Here is a 22,531-nt window from a genome sequence, read left to right on the forward strand (position 1 = left end):
ACTGAGCGCATTTCCCACATTAATCAATACAAAGTACCTGCATCTTTCAGCTCTTTTAAATCAAGGCTGAATACTTTCTTCTTTGCCGCTACATTTTATTAAATCAAATCTGAGACTTTTAATTTGATTTCTTTCAGCGCGACCGCAAAAAAAAAAAAAAAAAAAGATGCGCGCCCTCTTTCGAATGCTGACGTATTCAAGCCGGAAGTTTTGTTTGTTTTGGTAGCAATCAGGAAAGTTTGAAAAAAGTAGGCAGTAATCGTCATTTAAACTCGTTTCTGTGCAATATTTCGTTTGGAAAACAGTTTTCAAAATGGCGGCGCTGACACCTGGCTGACGCGTCACGTTTCGAAGTCTCGCACAAGTCTCGTGAAGATCGCGCGGATAAGCGACGCCTGCCGTGGACCGAACAAACTAAATTCAACACGGCTAAAAATCGAATAGGCCTATAAGTATAATATTTAATTGCAATTAGTTGCCAATATGAGTCACGATATAAGGTTACTAAAACCGAAAACGTCATTAAATAACATGTTAATTAAGAAATAAAACAAGTTTAAAAATGACTTCAGGTCTCCTTTAAGCTACGGTCACACTACAGCTCGCGATGGGTTATCGATGAAAATGAGGCATTTTGGTGGCGATGCTTGGTGATATACACGTGAGCTAAAAGTTGTAGTCACACAGCAGGTGAACACTTGACCGTCACGTCTTCATGCGCTGGAGTCTGGTGCATTGTGCGTGCTCTTGGGACCCAGTTGTTATGGGAAACACCTGATACTGATTTCAGTGCAATCAGCACACACAGATATGGACGCTGTTTTCACAGAGGCTTTGCGAAGTATCATCACCACATTTGCTTCGAGCCATGTTTATAACTGTTTAAATACTCTGCTTTATGATTCGGCTTTGCTTTCGTTTTTGTAAATATCACGGCTGCTAATAAACACGCTTCCTGCACTTAGATCCATCTACCGCCGTCTATCTTGTGTCCTGATCCCCAGATCTTTAACGCAGCCACATATAAAAAGTTGTACGCCTCCATGCTCTTCCAGGTTTTCATCTGTGTCCCCGTGTAGAATGATGCCTGCAGCACCAGGTAGTTTGAGATGCTGAGGAACTCAACGGATGGATAATTTTCCAACTTGTAGGAAAAATCCTTCTTTGTTAGCGTGTAAGGATCTAATCCCATTGAGCGGTTTCTATATCCACTTCTTGGTTTTAATAACTTGCTTGTTTTGCTGAACACAAACATAGCAATAAGTTCTTGTGTTAATGAACCAGACTCCACTTTTGGATCATTAACCCCTTTTGACTGAGAATGCCCTGCATGCATGCATTGGCTTCTGGCACATCCATACAGTTTTAAATACAGTACCTACAATTAAAAACAGTTTTTTTTATTGCATTCATTTAATTCCTGGTCTTCCATCTGTAACAGGGAGTGATGTTGCATCCCATCAATACACTTTACAATAGATTATTAGATTCTAATAGAATAGGTCAGCCAAAATAATTGATCTTTTTTAACAGGCCCCGACTCAGAATAGATGGGCCTTAAAGTCGAAAAAGGTTGAGAACCCTTGCTCTAGACTACATCCTGTGTGGAAAGACTGACCGGCTGGCGAGGAATTTGCTCCTCCACACGTCACACTGAATGCTCATGCGCTCCAGCTGCTCGGCCGTATGCGCCAGGTTGCGTCCCAGAACCTCGTTCTCCAGAATGAGCTGGTTCTTCTCCCGCAACAGTCGCTCGAAGTGATACTGCAAGTCGTCGCCTACTGAGGCCACAAGAAGTTTCTTCAGCTCACGGTTTACCTGCACAGGAAATTCATGCGATAAAGGAGCTGCATCATTCTGCATGTTGTTGATTTTAAGGGCTGTTTCACAATCATGGTTATCTTTCTGAATAACACCAACTAACTCCTGAAACTAGTTCCAGTGTATGTGTGTGTGTGTATATATATATATATATATATATATATATATATATATATATATATATATATATATATATATATACACACACACACACACGTACACACACACCGTATTTATCTTAATAAACGCGCCCGGGCGCGATGCAAAACATGAAGGGGGAGCGTCAATTTCGACCCTTAAATGACAAAAATCGAACATGACAAAATCATCGGAATTTAAAACATTTATTTTGAAACACATGAAAATACAGTTATATGTCCAAAAAGTCAATTAAACAATGTCCAGCTCGCTTATAAGGATAACACTGGTAAGTAAACTATTTGTAGTGACGTCACAATTCAAATTCTAACAGAAAACGAGAGCGCCCGAAAGGGAAAGCTGAGCCGCCTCACGGCTGTAATGCAAATTGCTTTCCTCCTCAGTATACAAGTGCGCTTCCATGTCAGGGAAAAAGAAACTACCACTGCTGCCTATGTAGTGCCCCATTTATACAAATAGTTGTCATTCAGGATTCAGCCATGTTTTTGCTCCGTGTCATGGCTGAATCCTGAATGCCTCCTATTTGCATAAATAGGGCACTACATAGGCAGCAGTGGTAGTTTCTTTTTCCCTGACATGGAAGCGCACTTGTATACTGAGGAGGAAAGCAATTTGCATTACAGCCGTGAGGCGGCTCGGCTCAGCTTTCTCCATTTGTTACGAAATAATTTTCAACACGCTCGCACCCGTATTGATATCCGCAGCAGAGTGAATGTCCGTATTTTATACTGTCCATGTTTACTAACGCGATTTCCGGTAAAAAAAAAAAATCAGCGGTGAAATTGAACGTCTCTGTTGTGGTTTGTTGGATTTAAAGTTTGTTAAATGAAGAAAATGGTTGGTAAATACTATTCTAGCTCTGAAAATCGTGGAGGCGCGTCAAATAGGGAGGGCGCTTCTATAAGGATAAATACGGTATATATATATGCGCGCATGCTGGAGCTTCTTATACTTTATTCTTCAGGGACACACCTTCTGTACAGCAGTAATGCAACTTATAAAACTGCTTATAAATGTCTGTAAGAGTCAAATTCAGGCTCAGTTCTGACCTTGTGGTCATTTCATTTAATTCTGCTTTAATTATTACACTTACGTTTTACTGGTTAAATTCAGAATCGCATTTTTTAAGCACTGACTAGCTTTTACTTTGGGACGTATACAGTACTTTCATTCACAAGAGAAAAAGACACTTAAGTGGAAGTCACACAGGTTTATAAACCAAGTGTCTCCGATGATCTCCTTTGTCTGTCAAAAATGCCCTCTCCAGAAAACTGACCATATGATGCGGTGGTAAATGATTTTTTTTAAAGAAAATATTTCTCTTTTGAAGCAGAACACTGTTGTTGCACAGTTTTAAAAAAAAAAAAAGGACTTGAAACCGAGACATTTGCAGCAGAGCTTCACACGTGGTTGAAATGTGAATCCGTTAAAAAGTGTCCTCTCCGGATTGTGGTCACCACCGTGTACAAATATCGCTGCACAGGCCTGGAAATTCTGCATTTAAAGGAGAACCGAAGGCAAATTTATCATCAAATTCTATTTCTCATTTTATTAAAAATATCGGAATGCATTTTTGATCGCTATTTTGTCGCTGCTATAGCAAGTTATGAGTGTTTGAAATATGCTCTGTAATAGATCAGTCCATATGTCAAAGCGATGGCCGTAAACGAGATTCGTCGAGACCTGTGCGAGACGTCGTAGGACGGAAGTAAAACGTCCAGCGGAAATCAAAGTGACCGACATCTGCCAATGTTGTCAAAAGACGCGTGCGCCCTCTTTCGAATGCTGATGTAATCAAGCCGGAAGTTTTGTTTGTTTTGGTAGCAATCAAAAAGTTTGAAAAAAGTAGGCAGTAATCGTCATTTAAACTCGTTTTTGTGCAATATTTCGTTTGGAAAAAAGTTTTCAAAATGGCGGCACTGACACGTCACGTTTCGAAGTCTCGCACAAGTCTCGTGAAGATCGCGCGGATAAGTGACGCCTGCCATGGACCGAACGAACTAAATTCAACACGGCTAAAAACCGAATAGGCCGATAAGTATAATATTTAATTGCAATTAGTTGCCAATACGAGTCACGAGAAAAGGTTACTAAAACCGAAAACGTCATTGAATAACACGTTAATTAAGAAATAAAGCAAGTTGAAAAATGACTTCAGTTCTCCTTGAAAAACTGTTGAAATGGATGTGATTTTTCACTTTGGATACCTTATGAACCTAGGGGTGGTGCTCGACGACAAACTCTCCTCCTCAGCGAACATCGCTGCAGTGACCCGGATGTGTAGATTCCTCCTCTACAACATCTGAAGGATCCGCCCTTTTGCCACCACCTACTCTACTCAACTGCTGATCCTGTCCAGCTTGGACTACTGCAACTCTCTCCTTGCTGCCCTTCCAGCTTCTGCCATCAGACCCCTGCAGCTCGTCTGGTCTACAACCTTCTTCGTTCTTCCCATGTCACCCTCCTGCTTGCTGACCTGCACTGGCTGCCTATCGCAGCTTGCATCAAATTTAAGACGCTGGCGGTAGCTCACCAGGCTCTCAAAGGGTTACGTCGAGCATACCTCCAGAGACTGATCCACCCCTACACACCAGCCAGATCCCTATGCTCTGCTACTACTGGTTGCCTGGCTCCTCCTTCTCTCCACTCAAGACTGCTACCTGTCCTGGTTCCTCATTGGTGGAATGACCATCCCATTAAGGTCAGAACTGCTGACTTCCTGACCACCTTCAAGCACAGACTGAAGACGCACCTCTTCAGGCTGCACCTCTCTCCTTCTTCCCTGCACACTGTGTGATCACATAGCGGTCCTGACCAACCCAGGTTGTGTACTGTCTAGAGTTCTTATATGGTTGGTTTGTTTCTTTGGCTGTTTGAGTACTGGTACTTGAACAGAATATTACACTCGGTATTGCTGTCACTTGTTCAGTTGGCACTAGAACTCTCTTGTCTAGAAGTTCAGCACTTCGTGTGCCTGACTTTTGCACGCGTTATACGTCGCAATGGATACAGTTGTGATCAGAAGTTTACATACAGTGACATGAAGGTCATCAACTCCGGAATATCTCTTGGAGCCATTTCTAAACAACTGCAAATTCCAAGATCAGTTCAAACAATTGTACGCAAGTTATTGTGACGTCACTTTGCTTCAAGAAAACCCAAACTGTCAGCCTCAGCTGAAAGGAAATTGGTTTGGATGGTCAGGAACAACCTGGGAACCACCATGGCACAGCCCTGCCATGAACTGGAAGCGGATGGATCGCTGTCTGCAGTTCAGATCACCATGGACTAAGAGGCTTCTATCCAAGAAATAACCTCCTGCTCCAAAATTGACACCTTCAAGCTTAACTAAAGTTTGAAGCTGACCACATGGACAAAGAAAAAGCCTTCTGGAGAATAGCTGTATGGTCAGATGAGACAAAGATTGAGTTGTTTGGCCACAATGACCACCATGTACAGAGGGACACTGTACCAGCTGGTGGTGGTGGTGGTAGGATCATCATGCTCTGGGGCTGTTTTGCTGCCAGTGGAACTGGTTCATTGCACAAAGTGGATGGAATAATGAAGGAGGAGGACTACCTCAGAATTCTTCAGCATAAACCATCAGAAACTTGAGCACGACTTGGGAGTTACAACAGGACAAGGAACCCAAACACGCATCAGAGCTGGTTGTGGAGGATAAAGCAGGCTAATATTAAGCTTAAAGTACATATCACAGGTAAATTCAGGAGCAAGATCAATGTAATTCTCCTATTTTATATTAAACTTTTGCATTTTGTGCCATACCAGAAAAATTCAGTTGAAATCAAGCCGTTTGAGGCGAATTCTCTGCCTCTGAAAAAACTTGGCATTTGGATTTCCGGGCAAACATTGATTTTCGTGACGTCGCGTGCGGGACGCCTCCCTCTGAATCCTACGTCAGCGCTGGTTTGTTTATGAGAAAACGACCTGGTGGTTTTCTGCAAATTTCTTCATTATCGCGTAATTATTAAAATGGTTAACAGATGTATCGTAGGAGGGTGTAGCAACACCAACCTTGATGGGATTAGTACTCATCGTTTCCCAAAAGACCGGACAATGAGAGAGAAATGGGAGCGCTTGGTCTACACAGGCTGTGCACTGAAACCGTGCAAAGCTCGCGCAGCCTGCTGGCGCTTCCGCAGGTGACGTCACGAATCTGGCTCCAGACTCCCTTGGGATGTTTCCAGACGCATTTTGTTATTTTATTTTTTTCTGCTGTAGACAGATGGCCTTGTGCAAAATTACCCTTCTGGATGAGTGTGTAAAGGGACATACTTTCATTAAAAAAAAAAAAAAGAAATTGGTCCAGAATATGCCCTTTTAAACAAGTCCTGACTTCAACCCTATTGAAAATATATGGACCGTGCTTATAAGTCGAGTCCATGCCAAGAAAAAAAAAAATTTAAATTAAACTCTACCAATTCTACCATGAAGAGTCGTAAAACATCCAACCAGAATTCTGCCAGAAGCTTGTTCATGGTAAATAACGTTTGGTCGAGGTGAATCTTGCGAAGACACATTTCACGCAAATATTAGGTGTGCTGTATGTATCATTTTGACCCCGTGTTGATTTCAGAAAACCCAAAGAAAATTAAAACTTGTGCACCAAATTCTTTTTTTTTTAATTAAAGAAAGCTGTATGCTGTACAATTATTCCGCCACAGAAAAAGAACAGTTCAAAGAAATGACTGAAAGCCCAAAAATTGTCATGACATTCATGTCACTGTATTCAAACTTATGACCACAACTGTAACAGCGTCTGCTAAATGCCACATAATGTAATGTACTTTTGTGGACTACAAGAAAGGTGGTCAGTTTTAGAAATGCTTTATATTAGGGATGTTAACCGATGACCGTTTGACCGGTGGTTGACCGAATCAACGTTAACCGGTTAATTTTTTTTTTGGTTGTCGGTGGAAAAAAAAAAAAAAAATCAATCGTTTTGAAGCTGCCGATTTTGGAGCGGAGAACCTGGAATTCTGTGTTCTAAACGCTTGGGGCGTGCCATGCGGTGTAAGGACGGCAGCTGACAAATCAGAAACACCCATTCAGTCATGTCCCGCCCTCCCGCCCCAGTTAAAGACAGCTGACAAATCAGAAACACCCATTCAGTCATGTCCCGCCCCAGTTGAACACAGCTGACAAATCAGAAGCACCCATTCAGTCATGTCCCGCCCTCCCGCCCCAGTTAAAGACAGCTGACAAATCAGAAACACCCATTCAGTCATGTCCCGCCCCAGTTGAACACAGCTGACAAATCAGAAGCACCCATTCAGTCATGTCCCGCCCCAGTTGAACACAGCTGCCACCAGTGTTGCCAGATTGGGCGGTTTTAAGTGGATTTTGGTGGGTTTTGAACATGTTTTGGGCTGGAAAACGTCAGCAATATCTGGCAACATTGGCTGCCACTCGGTGAAAGAAAAAAAGTGTAGACACAGGCTTTTTAGCTTACAAATTACTAGTCTGTGTTTTTTTTTTAATTATTATTAGAAGGCACATGGAGTTTAGTCCTGCCTTGGCCAGTGCATTCTGAAAGTGTGTTTCGGTCTGTAGCCAACAATGCATGTTACTGCAGATCAGATCTCTCCACACAAACTAAAGGCGCAGATGCCGACTTTTTCACGGCTTTTTCATGGACTGTAACGGCATTTGCTTATGTAGTAATTTTAATACAGAATTTACTCTGATGAAATTATTCAGACACTCCAACGCCCCCCCCCCCAAAAAAAAAAAATCGGATCTGCACGAGCTGTGAAAAAGGCGCGCCATTTGCATCCCTGTTTAAACTCATAGGTTAACCGACTTTAACCGGCTAATGAGGCTCGGTGGTCGGTCAAGACTTTTTTTAGTTTTTGCCATCCCTACTCTATATTCTGTCTTCTCACCACAAGTAACATGGCCAGTATACGACCTGTAGCTCTGAAATTCTGCGCAGTTCGTTTCCATCTCAATGTCAGCAGAGAAACACAAAAATCTGAGGTTTGAGTTTTGGACTGTGGAGGACCTCGAATTGTGAAACAGCCCTCCTTCCCTACACAATACCACAGCAGAATAAAACCACCACATTTCTCAATCAGTTGGATTAAAAAAAGTGAAGCAAAAATCCTATGGAATCAATTTTGTGCCAAAATGTTCATACAATACTTTTGAAATATCAAACAAAAACGATAAATCAAAATAAAAGGCAATTTTTTTAGACTGGCAAACAAATTATTCGTGTAATCGTGCAAAATATCAGTCTATTACTCTTCAGAAACCTTTTATTTTTGTTCCGCGTCTTTCTCAGTTTTGTTTGACGTAATTTATTTTGGTTGCGATTCCAGCTTTCTCGTTTGCGCTCCCTGACTTTTTGCTTGCAGTTTTGGCACAAACTTCACGTGTGGGCGGGCTGTCCAGGAATGCATTCCCATTGGCTAACTTGTGTTTGACTGACAGCTACGCTCAGCCATTCCCTACTCGGATTCTGGCGGACTGTTTGACGAGTGACCGATCCATTGACGGTAAACAAGGATCGAGTGGACTTCAGTGGCGACTATGATATTGAATTAATTCAACAAAGTGTAAGTACGGGACAAATGTGCTGTATGTGTTGCAGTAGTGCACATTATGCAGGCGTGTTTAACGTTAGCAAGACAGCTATTATATTGGGTAGTGGAGCGAAGGCTAACATTTGACTTGCCACGAAACACCTGCATAATGTGCACTACTGCAACATGTACAGTACAGCACATTTGTCCCGCACTTACACTTTGTTGAATTAATTCAATATCATAGTCGCCACTGAAGTCCACTCCATCCTTGTTTACCGTCAATGGATCGGTCACTTGTCAAACAGTCCGCCAGAATCCGAGTAGGGAATGGCTGAGCGTAGCTGTCAGTCAAACACAAGTTAGCCAATAGGAATGCATTCCTGGACAGCCCGCCCACACGTCAAGTTTGTGCCAAAACTGCAAGCAAAAAGTCAGGGAGCGCAAACGAGAAAGCTGGAATCGCAACCAAAATAAATTACGTCAAGCAAAACTGAGAAAGACACGGAACAAAAATAAAAGGTTTCTGAAGAGTAATAGACTGATATTTTGCAAGATTACACGAATAATTTGTTTGCCAGTCTAAAAAAATTGACCTTTTTTTTGTATTTTGATTTGTCGTTTTTGTTTGATATTTCAAACGTATTGTATGAACATTTTGGCACAAAATTGATTCCATAAAATCCCTGTGATTTAATTAAAAATGCCAACAGCACCTCGGTCTGAACCCGCAGCTGGTTGGAAAGCCCCTCTTTGTCCTGCAGCAGCCTGCGCTCGGAGTTCTGCAGCTTCTCCACAAGGCTCTTATAGTCCTGTGGTTCTGAGGAAGGGGACGGGGGACGATCTTCACCGTGGTGAGGAGACCCTGATCCTCTTTCATCCGTCTTGCCGTCAGCGTGGGCACCGGCTCGGGCGCTCCGGATGATGGCGGCGCGCGGTACGACGATGCGCACGGCCTCTACCTCAGTGCAGGATTCCTTGTTCACTTTTCCCAGGTGAAGGACACCAGGGGACGCTGGCGCAGTCCTGGGACACTGTCTCGGTGTCTTGAGAGGCGGAGTCTCCACGGATATCTCCGGGCTCGGTGCAGGTTTGGCCGTCTCCATGCCGTCACCAGGGCCACGGATGGACACGGCACAGGGGGCTAAAAGGAGGCAAATCGAGCAATTGAGAAATCTAACTAACGTCCGATTGAGGCGAAGAACATGAAAATATCACTTACTTTTCATGATCTCAGCAGACATGACTGAAGAGCCTTAAAGCAGCAGCAGCATGAAATGTATCGTGAAGAATTCCACCCAATATACGATTTGATTTAAACCTCTGGGTGGAAAAAAAAAAAAAAAAAAAAAAAGTTATGTGAATAAAGAATTACCTGAGAATGTAAAAAACTATATGAAGGTATAATTAACAAAAGTAGAATTTGTATTAACGTAGGATAAACATAAAGGGAGCTAACATTTATATCAATAAATATTTGATACTCGTTACTTGATCACAGCTAATTATTGGAACATCTACCACCACACTACGACTACACAGAGCACGATATATCCCAAAACACATGATTTAATAAGTATCTGTCGGAAATTATGACCTACGTACACGTAATATCAATTTAAAGACGCATGCCTAGAAAACGCATACGTAACTTACGAAATATGAGGGAACATACGCCAGAAACGAGGCTACAAAACATTGCATCGCTTTGATACACTTTCATTTGGCAGGGCGGCACGGTGGTGTAGTGGTTAGCGCTGTCGCCTCACAGCAAGAAGGTCCGGGTTCGAGCCCTGTGGCCGGCGAGGGCCTTTCTGTGCGGAGTTTGCATGTTCTCCCCGTGTCCGCGTGGGTTTCCTCCGGGTGCTCCGGTTTCCCCCACAGTCCAAAGACATGCAGGTTAGGTTAACTGGTGACTCTAAATTGACCGTAGGTGTGAATGTGAGTGTGAATGGTTGTCTATGTGTCAGCCCTGTGATGACCTGGCGACTTGTCCAGGGTGTACCCCGCCTTTCGCCCGTAGTCAGCAGGGATAGGCTCCAGCTTGCCTGTGACCCTGTAGAACAGGATAAAGCGGCTACAGATAATGAGATGAGACTTTCATTTGGCAACAAAATGACTGTTCTAATGCTCACGTAACACTGAACTGCATCCCAAATAATCGTTTTACCCTTGAGGACTTGTGAAAGAGGCCTTTTCACTTCAGCACCAAAGTTGACACTTGGAGGAGGATAGGATTTAGGACACCGTTTTGCAGCAGGGTTCGAATCAGTAATGACCTCATGCTCGCGTGGAAAGCTTAAAACCATAGTACCACCCTCAGATAAATACTAAAATTTTTTTTTTTTTTTCGCAGTCCGGTTTCCATCAAATCCTGTGCTCTGATTGGCTGGCGAGCAGGTCCGTATCCTACGATACAGACCCCAGTTACGGACCTCTGGCGACTCGGTCGTTCAGAACAACAACAAACATCGTAGCATTTTTTTGTCAACATTTATTTTATAAGATTCATTTATAAGATTATCAAAAATCTTATAAATGTTTGCCAGCATTTCTCAGCAGAATAGCATTAATTTTACAGCATGGATAGCGATAACGACAGTGTTCACAGCGAAAGCGAGTTTTACTACCCTGAGGAAGAAGAAATAAAAGAAAACATTGCAGGAGAAAGCTAAAAACCTCTAACTTGCTAACGCCGAGCAAAAACATGGCTGAATCCTGAATGACTCAATTTTGTATAAATAAGGGACGACATAGGTGGCAAAATGTAGTTTTTTCCTGCCATGGAAGTGCACTTGTATACCGAGGAGGAAGCCATTTGCATTACAGCCGTGAATGAGGATTCAAAATGGCGGCTCGGCTCGGTTTTCCTTTTCAGGCGCTCTCGTTTTGTGTTAGAATTTGGTAAAGAAAAAAATGTATATATTATTTACCAGCTTAAGGTCGGTCCGTATGGTGAAATACTGTGACCTCGGCCTCGGTCAGTACTTTCAAGACCTCAGTCACGGTATTTCATGATACGGACCTCCTAGATGGTAAATAACATGTCTTCTTTAGTGTTTGGTCTCTATTTCTCCCTCCGATCCTTGACTTGCAAGTGACGTCAAAGCAAAATAGAAACCTGGATGTCGGCCATATTGGTGGAGATACAAATGCGGGATCAAGCGACATTCCATACAAAACAGTCACGTATGCGCAAGTCTCTGTTTTTCCACTGCTTTTAGCTATGCCATGTTTGTGCTGTATATGGTTGTGGTTACAACAGTACTCATGACCATGGTACGTTCCGATTTTTTTAGAAATCCATCGAGGAAACTCTGAGGCTTAGTACGGAGAGGAGAGGAGACGAGCACGGCTGAACAACATCGGCAGGGCTGATATAACAGACGCTAAAACCAAAACCGCTTGTGTTTGCGGTGATCATTTTATCTTGGGTGAGATTCAAAAGCTTTCTCGATAATATCATGGAAGAATTTTATTTCGTGTTGCTAGAAAATGAGCGTTCGCTTGTTGTGGTTATAATTTTAACACGTGTATTACCATTTCGCTTCTAGTAGCGCCAGCAAAATTATACGATAGAAACAATCCAGACTGGGCACCCATTCGGACCACGGGCTATGTTTCGTCCAAGGTCGGACTTAATTCTTCGGCAGCCAAACCAGATAGAACGCGATATCTGGGTACTCGATAGTCAGCGTCTTATCTTCAGAAAAATCTGACTAAGTAATATCAGTCAAAACCACATATCCATCTTCACTCGACCGTTCAAATCGTGGTAATACTGAGAAAATCAGCATTGTTTACAGACACTGCTATCCTATCATGGCGGCCGCTCATGACGTAACACATTTTGATCACGTGGTTGCAAGTCATCTATACTGGACTCTCCTGCTCTGCAGACCTGCCTGATCCACCCTGATGCCCTACTTCTGGGTGAGGTTCTCATCGCGTCACTCCTGTGGAGGATGGCTCCATACAGTGGTATGCAAAAGTTTGGGCACCCCTGGTCAAAATTGTTGTTACTGTGAACAGTTAAGCAAGTTGAAGATGAAATGATCTCCAAAAGGCATAAAGTTAAAGATGACTCATTCCCTTTGTTTTTGCTTAAAATATAATTTTTTTAATTTTCATCTTTTACATTTTCTAAAATGACAAAAAAGGCCCAAGGCAAAAGTTTGGGCACCCTGCATGGTTAGTACCTAGTAACACCCCCTTTGGCAAGTATCACAGCTTGTAAACACTTTTTGTAGCCAGCTAATAATCTTTCAGTTCTTACCTGGGGGATTTTCACATATTCGTCCTTGCAAAAGGCTTCCAGTTCTACAAGTTTCCTGGGCTGTCTTGCATGCACTGCTCTTTTGAGAGCTATCCACAGATTTTCAATGATGTTTAGGTCAGGGGACTGTGAGGGCCAGGGCAAAACCTTCAGCTTGGGCCTCGAGATATTCCATTGTAGATTTTGAGGTGTGTGTTGGATCATCATCTTATTGTAAGACCCATCCTCTTTTTAACTTAAACTTTTTTACAGATGGTGTGATGTTTGCTTCCAGAATTTGCTGGTATTTATTCGAATCCATGCTTCCCTCGACCAGTGAAATGTGCCCTGTGCCACTGGCTGCAACACAACCCCAAAGCATGATCGATCCACACCCATGCTTCAGAGTTGGAGAGGTGTTCTTTTCCTGGAATTCGGCACCCTTTTTTCTCCAAACATACATTGTGGCCAAAAAGTTCTATTTTGATTTCATCAGTCCACAGGACTTGTTTCCAAAATGCATGAGGCTTATTTAGATGCTCATTTGCAAACTTCAGACACTGAATTTTGTGGCTAGGATGCAGGAACGGTTTTCTTCTGATGACTCTCCCATGAAGGTCATATTTGTTCAGGTGTTGCTGCATAGTAGAACAGTGCACCACCACTCCAGGGTCTGCTAAATCTTTCTGAAGGTCTTTTGCAGTCAAACAGGGGTTTTATTTGCCTTTCTAGCAATCCAACGAGCAGTTCTTTCAGAAAGTTTTCTTCATCTTCCAGACCTCACCTTGATCTCCACTGTTTCTGTTAACTGCCATTTCTTAATAACATTACAATCTGAGGAAACAGCTACCTGAAAACACTTTGCTACGTTCTTGTAGCCTTCTCCTGCTTTGTGAGCATCAATTATTTTATTATTCAGAATGTGAGGGAGTTGCTTAGAGGAGCCCATGGCTGTTGATTTTAGGGACAAGTTTGAGGAGTCAGAGAATTTATACAGCTTTGAAATCTGCATCATCTGACCTTTCCTAACGAAGAATTTGAACAAGCCACAGCTCAATAAGCTAATTAAGGTCTGGAACCTTGGTAAGGCCCAATCCCAATTCTAATTTCTACCCCTACCCCTCCCCCTTCCCCTTGGCCCTTCCCCTTGAAACTGAGCTACAAGGGATAGGGCTTGAAATTCAACCCCTACATATTGGGATAGCCCTTCAACGATCGCATACGTCATCGCGTACCTCCGTCAGCGTTTACGTTAGCAAAACGCGACCAAATGCGTCATTGGCTGCGACCAGCCGCTACAGTCAGAGCCAGAGGCAGAACCAGAAATCTCTGCTGGCAGGGTGTGATTTGTTAACTAACACCACTGAATGGGATATCTTTGGCGCTTCGTGCACCACATCCGACAGAATGAGGTGTCAGAACACTCATGTAAACAATAAAAGCGAGAATAACAGAACAAAACGTACGCAGTCAAGCAACCGAAAACAATACTCACTCCCAAAGCTTTTTAGCAGCAGCTTGGATTTCAGAAATCGCTGCTCATTCTCAGCTCGAAAGCGAATCAAGCGGCGTGTTTCCTCTGGATAACAACTTAAAACACGTAAATAATGGAGAAAATACATTTATGACAATCTTTCGCCGCGAGAACCGCCATCTTTCTGAAATCCGCATGAAATCTCGCTGAAATCCGCATGGCATTGTGGGAAATCACTCAAACCCCTTCGTTCGGAGTCAGCTCCAGGAAAATCTCCGTTTGGAGGGGTACAGAAGCCCTACCCCTTCCCCTACCCCTCCGCGTTAACTGGGATTGGGATACCCCTACCCCTTCACGTGAACGCGCAAAATGGAGGGGAAGGGCCAAGGGGTTGGTCCAAGGGGTGAAATGGGATTCGGCCTAAGAGTTACTTGAGAACTCAAATGTATTGGGGTGCCCAAACTTTCGCATGGTGTTCCTTTTCTTTCTTCACTCTCCAATTGTACAAAACAAAAATAATACACAAATCTTGCAGAAAACGCTGAAAAGAAATGTGTCGTCTTTACCTTTATGCCTTTTGGTGATCAGTTCATCTTCTGCTCACTTAACTATTCACAGTAACAGACATTTTCAGTCAGGGTGCCCAAACTTTTGCATGCCACTGTATGGACAGTTGAAGATGGTTGTGGACACTTACAGCTTTGCTATGATGGTTATACAACGTTATAAATCTAGTTACAGTACCAGTCAAAAGTTTGGAAGCGCCCTCTAGTTCAGTGGTTTTTCATTATTTTAAAATTTTCTGAATTGTAGATTAATACTAAAGTCATCGACATTATGAAGAAATATATATGGAATTATTTGGTAAACAAAAAAAAAAAAAAGTGTTAATCAAACCAGGATATGTTTTATATTCTAGATTCTTCAAAAGTAGGCACCTTTTGCTTAGATGACAGCTTTGCACATCTTGGCGTTTTCTCAGTCAGCTTTACGAGGTAGTCACCTGGAATGGCTTTCAGTTTACAGCTGTGCCTTGTCGAGAGTTAATTTCTTGACCTCTTAATGTGTTTGAGACCATCACTTGTGTTGTGAAGAGGTAGAGTTGGTATACAGTGAATGGCCCTATTTGAGTCCTGTTCTAATCCATATTTGGCCATTATTAAAAAATGTTCTGTTTCCAGTCCACCGGCCGGGTGAGTGCCATTTGTGCGGGTGAAATTTTTTTTTTAACGCCGGTTTTTCGACATTTTTTTCGGGTTCGTAAATCTAAAATCGAACTTGACATTTCCGCATTCCCAGGGCTTTCCACTAAGGCTCATACTAGCCAGCCATGACAAATAAGTAGCCAGCCGGGGGGAGTGAACACAAAAACTCCTGTGCACGCAGCTCCCAGGATTAAATGTATTTTCCACAGACCATTTATTTTATTCACTTTACTCAAATACAAAGTAAAATGCCAGTAAATCATCTTTCTTTTCTTGCGTATTGCATCATGAGGCGTTCCTGGCTTGTAAATCTCTTATTTTCGGTGCATGACACATTCACGCAGCTGAGCATGCTATGAATTAACAACGACAACGGTCTGCAGTGGGGCGACACAATTAAACACTCAGCGAACATTTCTCCATTTGTGTATGAAAATACACTCCAACCACTCAGTTTGGCTTCATTTACAACCAACGCTGTCTTTTGATGCCAGCACGTAATTGAACGAGAGAAGACTGGTTTACCGGAGACAAAATAAGCGTCATCTCTGCTTCTGTTCCCTCCGACGGCCCCGACACGCTACTGCCTCCCCCGAGCGCGCGCACACCGCATGTCGGGGCCGCGGATGAGTTACTCTCCCTTGATCAACGAAGTCGGCGGGGAATTTGTGGTTATTATCAGTACAAACAGCGCGAATCACAAATGAGTGCGGTTCAGTTTGACATTATTGTCAGTCCGTTAGATAAACATTTAATTTTATTAAAATCGAAAATTAATATTTAGAGCCTGTGGGCTACAAAAATAAGTCATTAAAGTAGTCGGCTGGACTTAATTGTGTAGTCGGCTGTATGGCCGGCAGCCGGCGCTTGTGGAAAGCCCTGCATTCCGTGCAGAATATAGAACTGAATCAGCTCTGCGCATGCGCCGTGCGGCACAAAAAAAAAAATGTCAGCCACCATGAAGGAAGGAGATCCGGAGTTTTCAAACAGTGCGAAATCGCAAAATGGTATTCTAGCGAACAACAAAATAGTAAAGATTCAGAAAATCATTCTGTGATCATTTTAATAGTGTAATTTCATCCGAACTCGGCCTAACGGTCGATTTAGAACTACAAAAAGTCCGTGTGTCGGACATTTTAAGTACCTTTGTAAAAGTTTTGCAAATGTTGCAGTCAGCATTTAAAATGCTAACTTACAGTTTTTGTACAAGTTTCAGGTGATTAAACTGTCATTTTATTAAATGTGTCTGCTTTTGTAATAAAAAAAGTACTGAAAGAAAAAGCAAACAGCATTGCGATTTCTTATCCATCCATTAAAAAAAAAAAAAAAATCCCTCCCTCCCGACTGAAAATTTTTTTGCTCACCCGGTGGACAAGAAACGGATTTTTTTTAAGGATGGCCTTATGCCAAGAACTACTCAACTAAGTAAAGAAAAACGACAGTCCATCATTACTTTCAGAAATGAAGGTCAGTCAGTCGGAAAAACTTCAAGAACTTTGAAAGTATCCCCAGGTGCAGTCACAAAGACCATCGAACGTTATGATGAAACTGGCTCTCATCAGGACCGCCCCAGGAAAGGAAGACCTAGGGTTACCTCTGTTGCACGGGATAAGTTCATCAGCCTCAGAAACCGCACGTTAACAGCACCCCAGATAAGAGCCCACCTAAATGCTTCACAGAGTTCAAGTAGCACACACACACATCTCAACATCAACTGTTCAGAGAACACTGCGGGAATCTGGACTTTATGGTCGAATTGCTGCAAAGAAGCCACTTCTTAGGGCCTCTGCATGCTCTTGCAACAAGGCTTTCGCAGATAGCTTTTCGCAGACAGTTGTAATTTATCGTTGAGCGGGGAGTAATAGGCGTGCGCGATGTTATTCACCGCCACAACGCAAGGGGGCGCGAAGTTGCGAAATCGCTAGGAGTAGTTGGTGGGTGTGGTTAGTGGAGTGTTTATCCTCCGGTTACTTATAATGACTAGAACTGGAGTCGTATAGATGTACGTACTTCCTCGATCAACCGCTCTTCGTGCTGCTCCATCTTCGCTCGTGTTTTTAAAAATGGCGGTCGTGAAAACAAACCAAACCGGGAAAGTAAGGAAGCGGAAGTGCGTGTACAGCGGATGTAGAGTGGACCAATCAGAGCCCTCTTGTCTGCGAGGCTTCTGCGATGGTCACAATTTTTGCGAGGTGCGCGCAGAGCGTCTGCGAAGGGGGGGGGGGGCTTCGCAGACGCCATCTGCGAGGACTGCGTTGTCAGCATAAATTGGCCTTAAGGAAGAACAAGAGGAAGAGAATAGCTTGGGCCAAGGAACACAAGGAATGGACATTAGACCAGTGGAAATCTGCCCTTTGGTCTGATGAGTCCAAATTTGAGATTTTTGGTTCCAATCGCCATGTCTTTGTAAGATGCAGAAAAGGTGAGCGGATGGTTCCTACATGTGTGGTTCTCACGGTGAAGTATGGAGGAGGAAGTGTGATGGTATGGGGGTACTTTGCTGGTGACATGGTTGGTGATTTATTCAAAATCGAAGGCACACTTAACCAGCATGGCTACCACAGCATTCTGCAGCGACATGCCATCCCATCCGGTTTGCGCTTAGTGGGCCCATCATTTGTCTTTTAACAGGACAATGACCCAAAACACACCTCTAGGCTATGTAAGGGCTATTTGACCAAGAAAGAGGGTGATGGAGCGCTTCGTCAGATGACGTGGCCTCCACAATCACCTGATCTAAACCCAATTGAGATGGTTTGGGATGAGTTGGACTGCAGAGTGAAGGTAAAGCAGCCAGCGAGGGCTCAGCACCTCTGGGAACTCCTTCAAGACTGTTGGAAAACCATTTTGAGTGATTACCTCATGAAGCTGATTGAGCAGGGCTCGAAATTTGCGGTGGTCCAGTCGCCCGAGGCGACTTAATTTGTCATTTGGCGGGTAATTCCTGTCACTAGCCAGCCCGGCTGGCTAGTTGAAAATAAAAATATATATATGAAGTGAAGATTCAGACACACCGTCAACTAAAGCCGCCACACATTAAGCGTGTGCCGTGTCTGTGTTAATCGATGTGTTTATCGGCAGGACGGAAAATACCGAAGAATTCCGAATCATATCGTGTACGAGTCAGGCTATCAGTTTTTTCACTACTGCGCATGCATATAACGCATCTCGTTGAACATTGCGGTAATCACGTGTAGTATTGGACCAGGTGGGTGGAGCACAGAAGCACGGCAGGCCAGAACTGAGTGCTCTAACTATTTATTGCAAGCTTTTCAGCCTTTTATCACTTCCCAGCCGCACGCACACGTGTTCTGGTTGGGGAGAGAGAGCTCCCTTTCTCTGCTCTCCTCTCCTTTTAAAGGGCGTGGTCACTGGGCAAGACACACAAACACAGGTTAATCCCCATCAGGTGCAATGATTCCACCACTCACCTTCCCTGACTCCGCCCTCCATTCACAGACCGACGCTTGGCCACGCCCCCGCTGCCACATCACGTTATCAAATTGAATAGATGTGGCCACATTATTGCCCATTTAAACACGTGTTTTTGTTGTTGTTTACATCTACATCTGCCAAAGCTACATTGCGATGTGGAATTTTCTGAAAGGTGTACAGAAACCGCCAGAGACGGGGACAAAGCGACCTCAGCCTGAAGAGGAGAAAAAGGCCGCCGATAAAGCGTATGAGAAGGAGAAACGACAAAGGACTTATAAGCAAACGTGGGAGCAGGGTAGGCCTTGGCTGCGATACGATTTTTATGGAAGAATTAATTTTTTTCAAGTTGATTCCAAGTCGATATGAAGCTCCTAATGCTTTCTCTCTCATAAATGGTTAAATACAGAAAGCATGTTGGACATATTTTGGGTGCTATAGTCATGATACTAAGTAGATTTGCTTTCAATACTCATACGCCAAGTTTTCCAATATATTATTATTTGTTGATATATTATGGTGCTCTGTGTTGTTCTCATTTATGTATTTAACAACAGTATCAAAATACTCGGGTCTTGAAATAAATGCATATTAGTCATGAACAATGGTAACTACTCTCGTGTTATTTTTGACAGAAGTAAAATTCATACATGAACAAAGTTTTGGCGAGTTGATTTTCTGTTTGCAGGGTGTCTACAGGTTTGTCCAAGTTAAATTTAAGACTTTTTAATGGCCTTATTTTAGGAAAATTAAATTTAAGACTTTTTAAGGACCCGCAGCCACCCTGTGTTTGGCTAGTTACTTTGGAAGGTAACTAGTCTGGCTGGCTGGCTGGCTGGTGAAAAAATATATGAATTTCTAGGCCTGTTGAGAGAAACATTTTAAAGTTTACTAAATGATTTCTTACGTGTTGCTGCATAGTCTGGATGGCTTCAGTATTCATTTACAATGTCGGGAAAAAATAAAAACATCGAATTTGAAGGCGTTTCCAAACTTTTGACTGGTACTGTATATTGTTAAATCATTGAGCTAAATGGATTAAAAGTAATCTGGATATGACAGAGGAAGGACAATAACGTTCATTAACACACTGAACTCAGGGACTGCACATTTCACTTTACCTCGCTCATTTGCACTACCTCACCTTAAAGGAACAGTCCACCGTACTTCCATAATGAAATATGCTCTTATCTGAATTGAGACGAGCTGCTCCGTACCTCTCCGAGCTTTGCGCGACCTCCCAGTCAGTCAGACGCGCTGTCACTCCTGTTAGCAATGTAGCTAGGCTCAGCATGGCCAATGGTATTTTTTGGGGCTGTAGTTAGATGCGACCAAACTCTTCCGCGTTTTTCCTGTTTACATAGGTTTATATGACCAGTGATATGAAACAAGTTCAGTTACACAAATTGAAACGTAGCGATTTTCTATGCTATGGAAAGTGCGCACTATAATGACAGGCGTACTAACACCTTCTGCGCGCTTCGGCAGCGCATTGATACGGAACTCAGATATCAATGCGCTGCCGAAGCGCACAGAAGGTGTTAGTACGCCTGTCATTATAGTGCGCACTTTCCATAGCATAGAAAATCGCTACGTTTCAATTTGTGTAACTGAACTTGTTTCATATCACTGGTCATATAAACCTATGTAAACAGGAAAAACGCGGAAGAGTTTGGTCGCATCTAACTACAGCCCCAAAAAATACCATTGGCCATACTGAGCCTAGCTACATTGCTAACAGGAGTGACAGCGCGTCTGACTGCGTCTGACTGACTGGGAGGTCGCGCAAAGCTCGGACAGGTACGGAGCAGCTCGTCTCAATTCAGATAAGAGCATATTTCATTATGGAAGTACGGTGGACTGTTCCTTTAACAGCTATTAGTTTGTTGTTTATTCTGCTTATCTCATGTTTACCTGCTATACCTCAAGTGGCCTTGCCTGTTTATTTCCTTCAATTTATGTGCGTGTGTATACATTAGAGTCTATGTCTAGTTCTTATCTAGAGTGTTTATATTACTGTTTGTATTGCTTATTTCAATTATTCTATTTTTATTTGAGTGTTAGTCTGTCTAGTTCTTATCGAGTGTTTATACTGTTTCTCATCTCATCTCATTATCTCTAGCCGCTTTATCCTGTTCTACAGGGTCGCAGGCAAGCTGGAGCCTATCCCAGCTGACTACGGGCGAAAGGCGGGGTACACCCTGGACAAGTCGCCAGGTCATCACAGGGCTGACACATAGACACAGACAACCATTCACACTCACATTCACACCTACGCTCAATTTAGAGTCACCAGTTAACCTAACCTGCATGTCTTTGGACTGTGGGGGAAACCGGAGCACCCGGAGGAAACCCACGTGGACACGGGGAGAACATGCAAACTCCACACAGAAAGGCTGTCGCCGGACCCGGGGTTCGAACCCAGGACCTTCTTGCTGTGAGGCGACAGCACTAACCACTACAGTATGTCCAGTAGTCTACAGTATGTCCAGTTCTTATCTGGAGTGTTTATACTGTTTGTATTGCTTATTTCAATTATTCTATTTTTATCTGAGTGTCTAGTCTATGTCTAGTTCTTATCTAGTGTGTTTATACTGTGTGTTATTTCAATTATTCTATTTTTTAATTTATGAGTGTTTAGTCTACAGTATGTCTAATTCTTATCGAGTGTTTATACTGTTTGTATTGTTTATTTCAATTATTCTATTTTTATTTGTGTTAGTCTGTCTAGTTCTTATTGACTGTTTATACTGTTTGTGTTTGTTTATTTCAATTATTCTATTTTTTAATTTGAGTGTTTAGTCTACAGTATGTCCAGTTCTTATCTAGAGTGTTTATACTGTTTGTATTGTTTATTTCAATTATTCTATTTTTATTTATTGCATTGCCTGTTTGCACCGTGGGTCAGAGAGGACTGATATTTCATCTGTGCTGTATGTCGAGCATGTATAGCATATTTGACAATAAACTTGACTTGACTTGAAATTACTGAAGTGATCATGTGACACAGTCTTCAGTTTATTTAAACAAATAAACGTCTTTATGACTTCAGCGACTGTTTTTCAATCTTAACACACTGTATTATTATTATTATTATTATTATTATTGTTGTTGTTGTTGTTACACTCAGACATTCAGCTGACTGGGGACCAACTCAGCGGATTTCCACAACAGAACACAAATTACCATTAAAAAAACATCTTTGGGGTTTAAAAAAATTATAAAAACACTTAATTACACGAATATATTGAAATAAAACCATCCACAAAACAATCAAACATTCCACGTACCTCACAATCCTGTCCCGGAAATCACCATTTTGTGACTTCCTCCCACTGAGTCGCACTTCCTGTAGAAATGTTGTTTATCGCCACCTACCGGCCTGCACGCGAATCGAACACTAATCTCAATAACACAGTGCAGACTTTCCTTAGCAAAAAGGTTATTGAAGTGTACTATGAGTATACTTATTTTTTTTACTAAAACTGAGGAAGTATACTTGAAGTTGACTTTTTATAAACTATATTTTATATACTTAAGAATAGTATAGTGAAGTATACTTGGCTTATACTGAAAAGTATAAACAAAAGTCTAAGACTAAGTACATTAATACTACAACCCCGATTCCAAAAAAGTT

The 22,531-nt window shown here is 42.5% G+C and overlaps 1 protein-coding gene across 1 annotated transcript in view; it reads right to left on the reverse strand.

Annotated features, from left to right (window-relative positions):
• The window catches only part of blzf1 (basic leucine zipper nuclear factor 1), a 35,244-nt gene extending 13,018 nt beyond the window's left edge, over window positions 1-22,226 (reverse strand). The window contains exons 1-4 of the mRNA XM_060899477.1: window positions 22,185-22,226; window positions 9,751-9,851; window positions 9,245-9,672; window positions 1,619-1,818 (exon numbers count right to left, since the gene is read on the reverse strand). Of these exons, the coding sequence (XP_060755460.1) occupies window positions 1,619-1,818; window positions 9,245-9,672; window positions 9,751-9,772 (650 nt within the window). The 5' untranslated portion in view covers window positions 9,773-9,851; window positions 22,185-22,226. The remainder of the gene's footprint in view (window positions 1-1,618; window positions 1,819-9,244; window positions 9,673-9,750; window positions 9,852-22,184) is intronic.
• Window positions 22,227-22,531: the final 305 nt, after the last annotated feature.

This window comes from Neoarius graeffei, chromosome 18, assembly GCF_027579695.1.
Source record: "Neoarius graeffei isolate fNeoGra1 chromosome 18, fNeoGra1.pri, whole genome shotgun sequence".
Taxonomy (NCBI): Eukaryota; Metazoa; Chordata; class Actinopteri; order Siluriformes; family Ariidae; genus Neoarius; species Neoarius graeffei.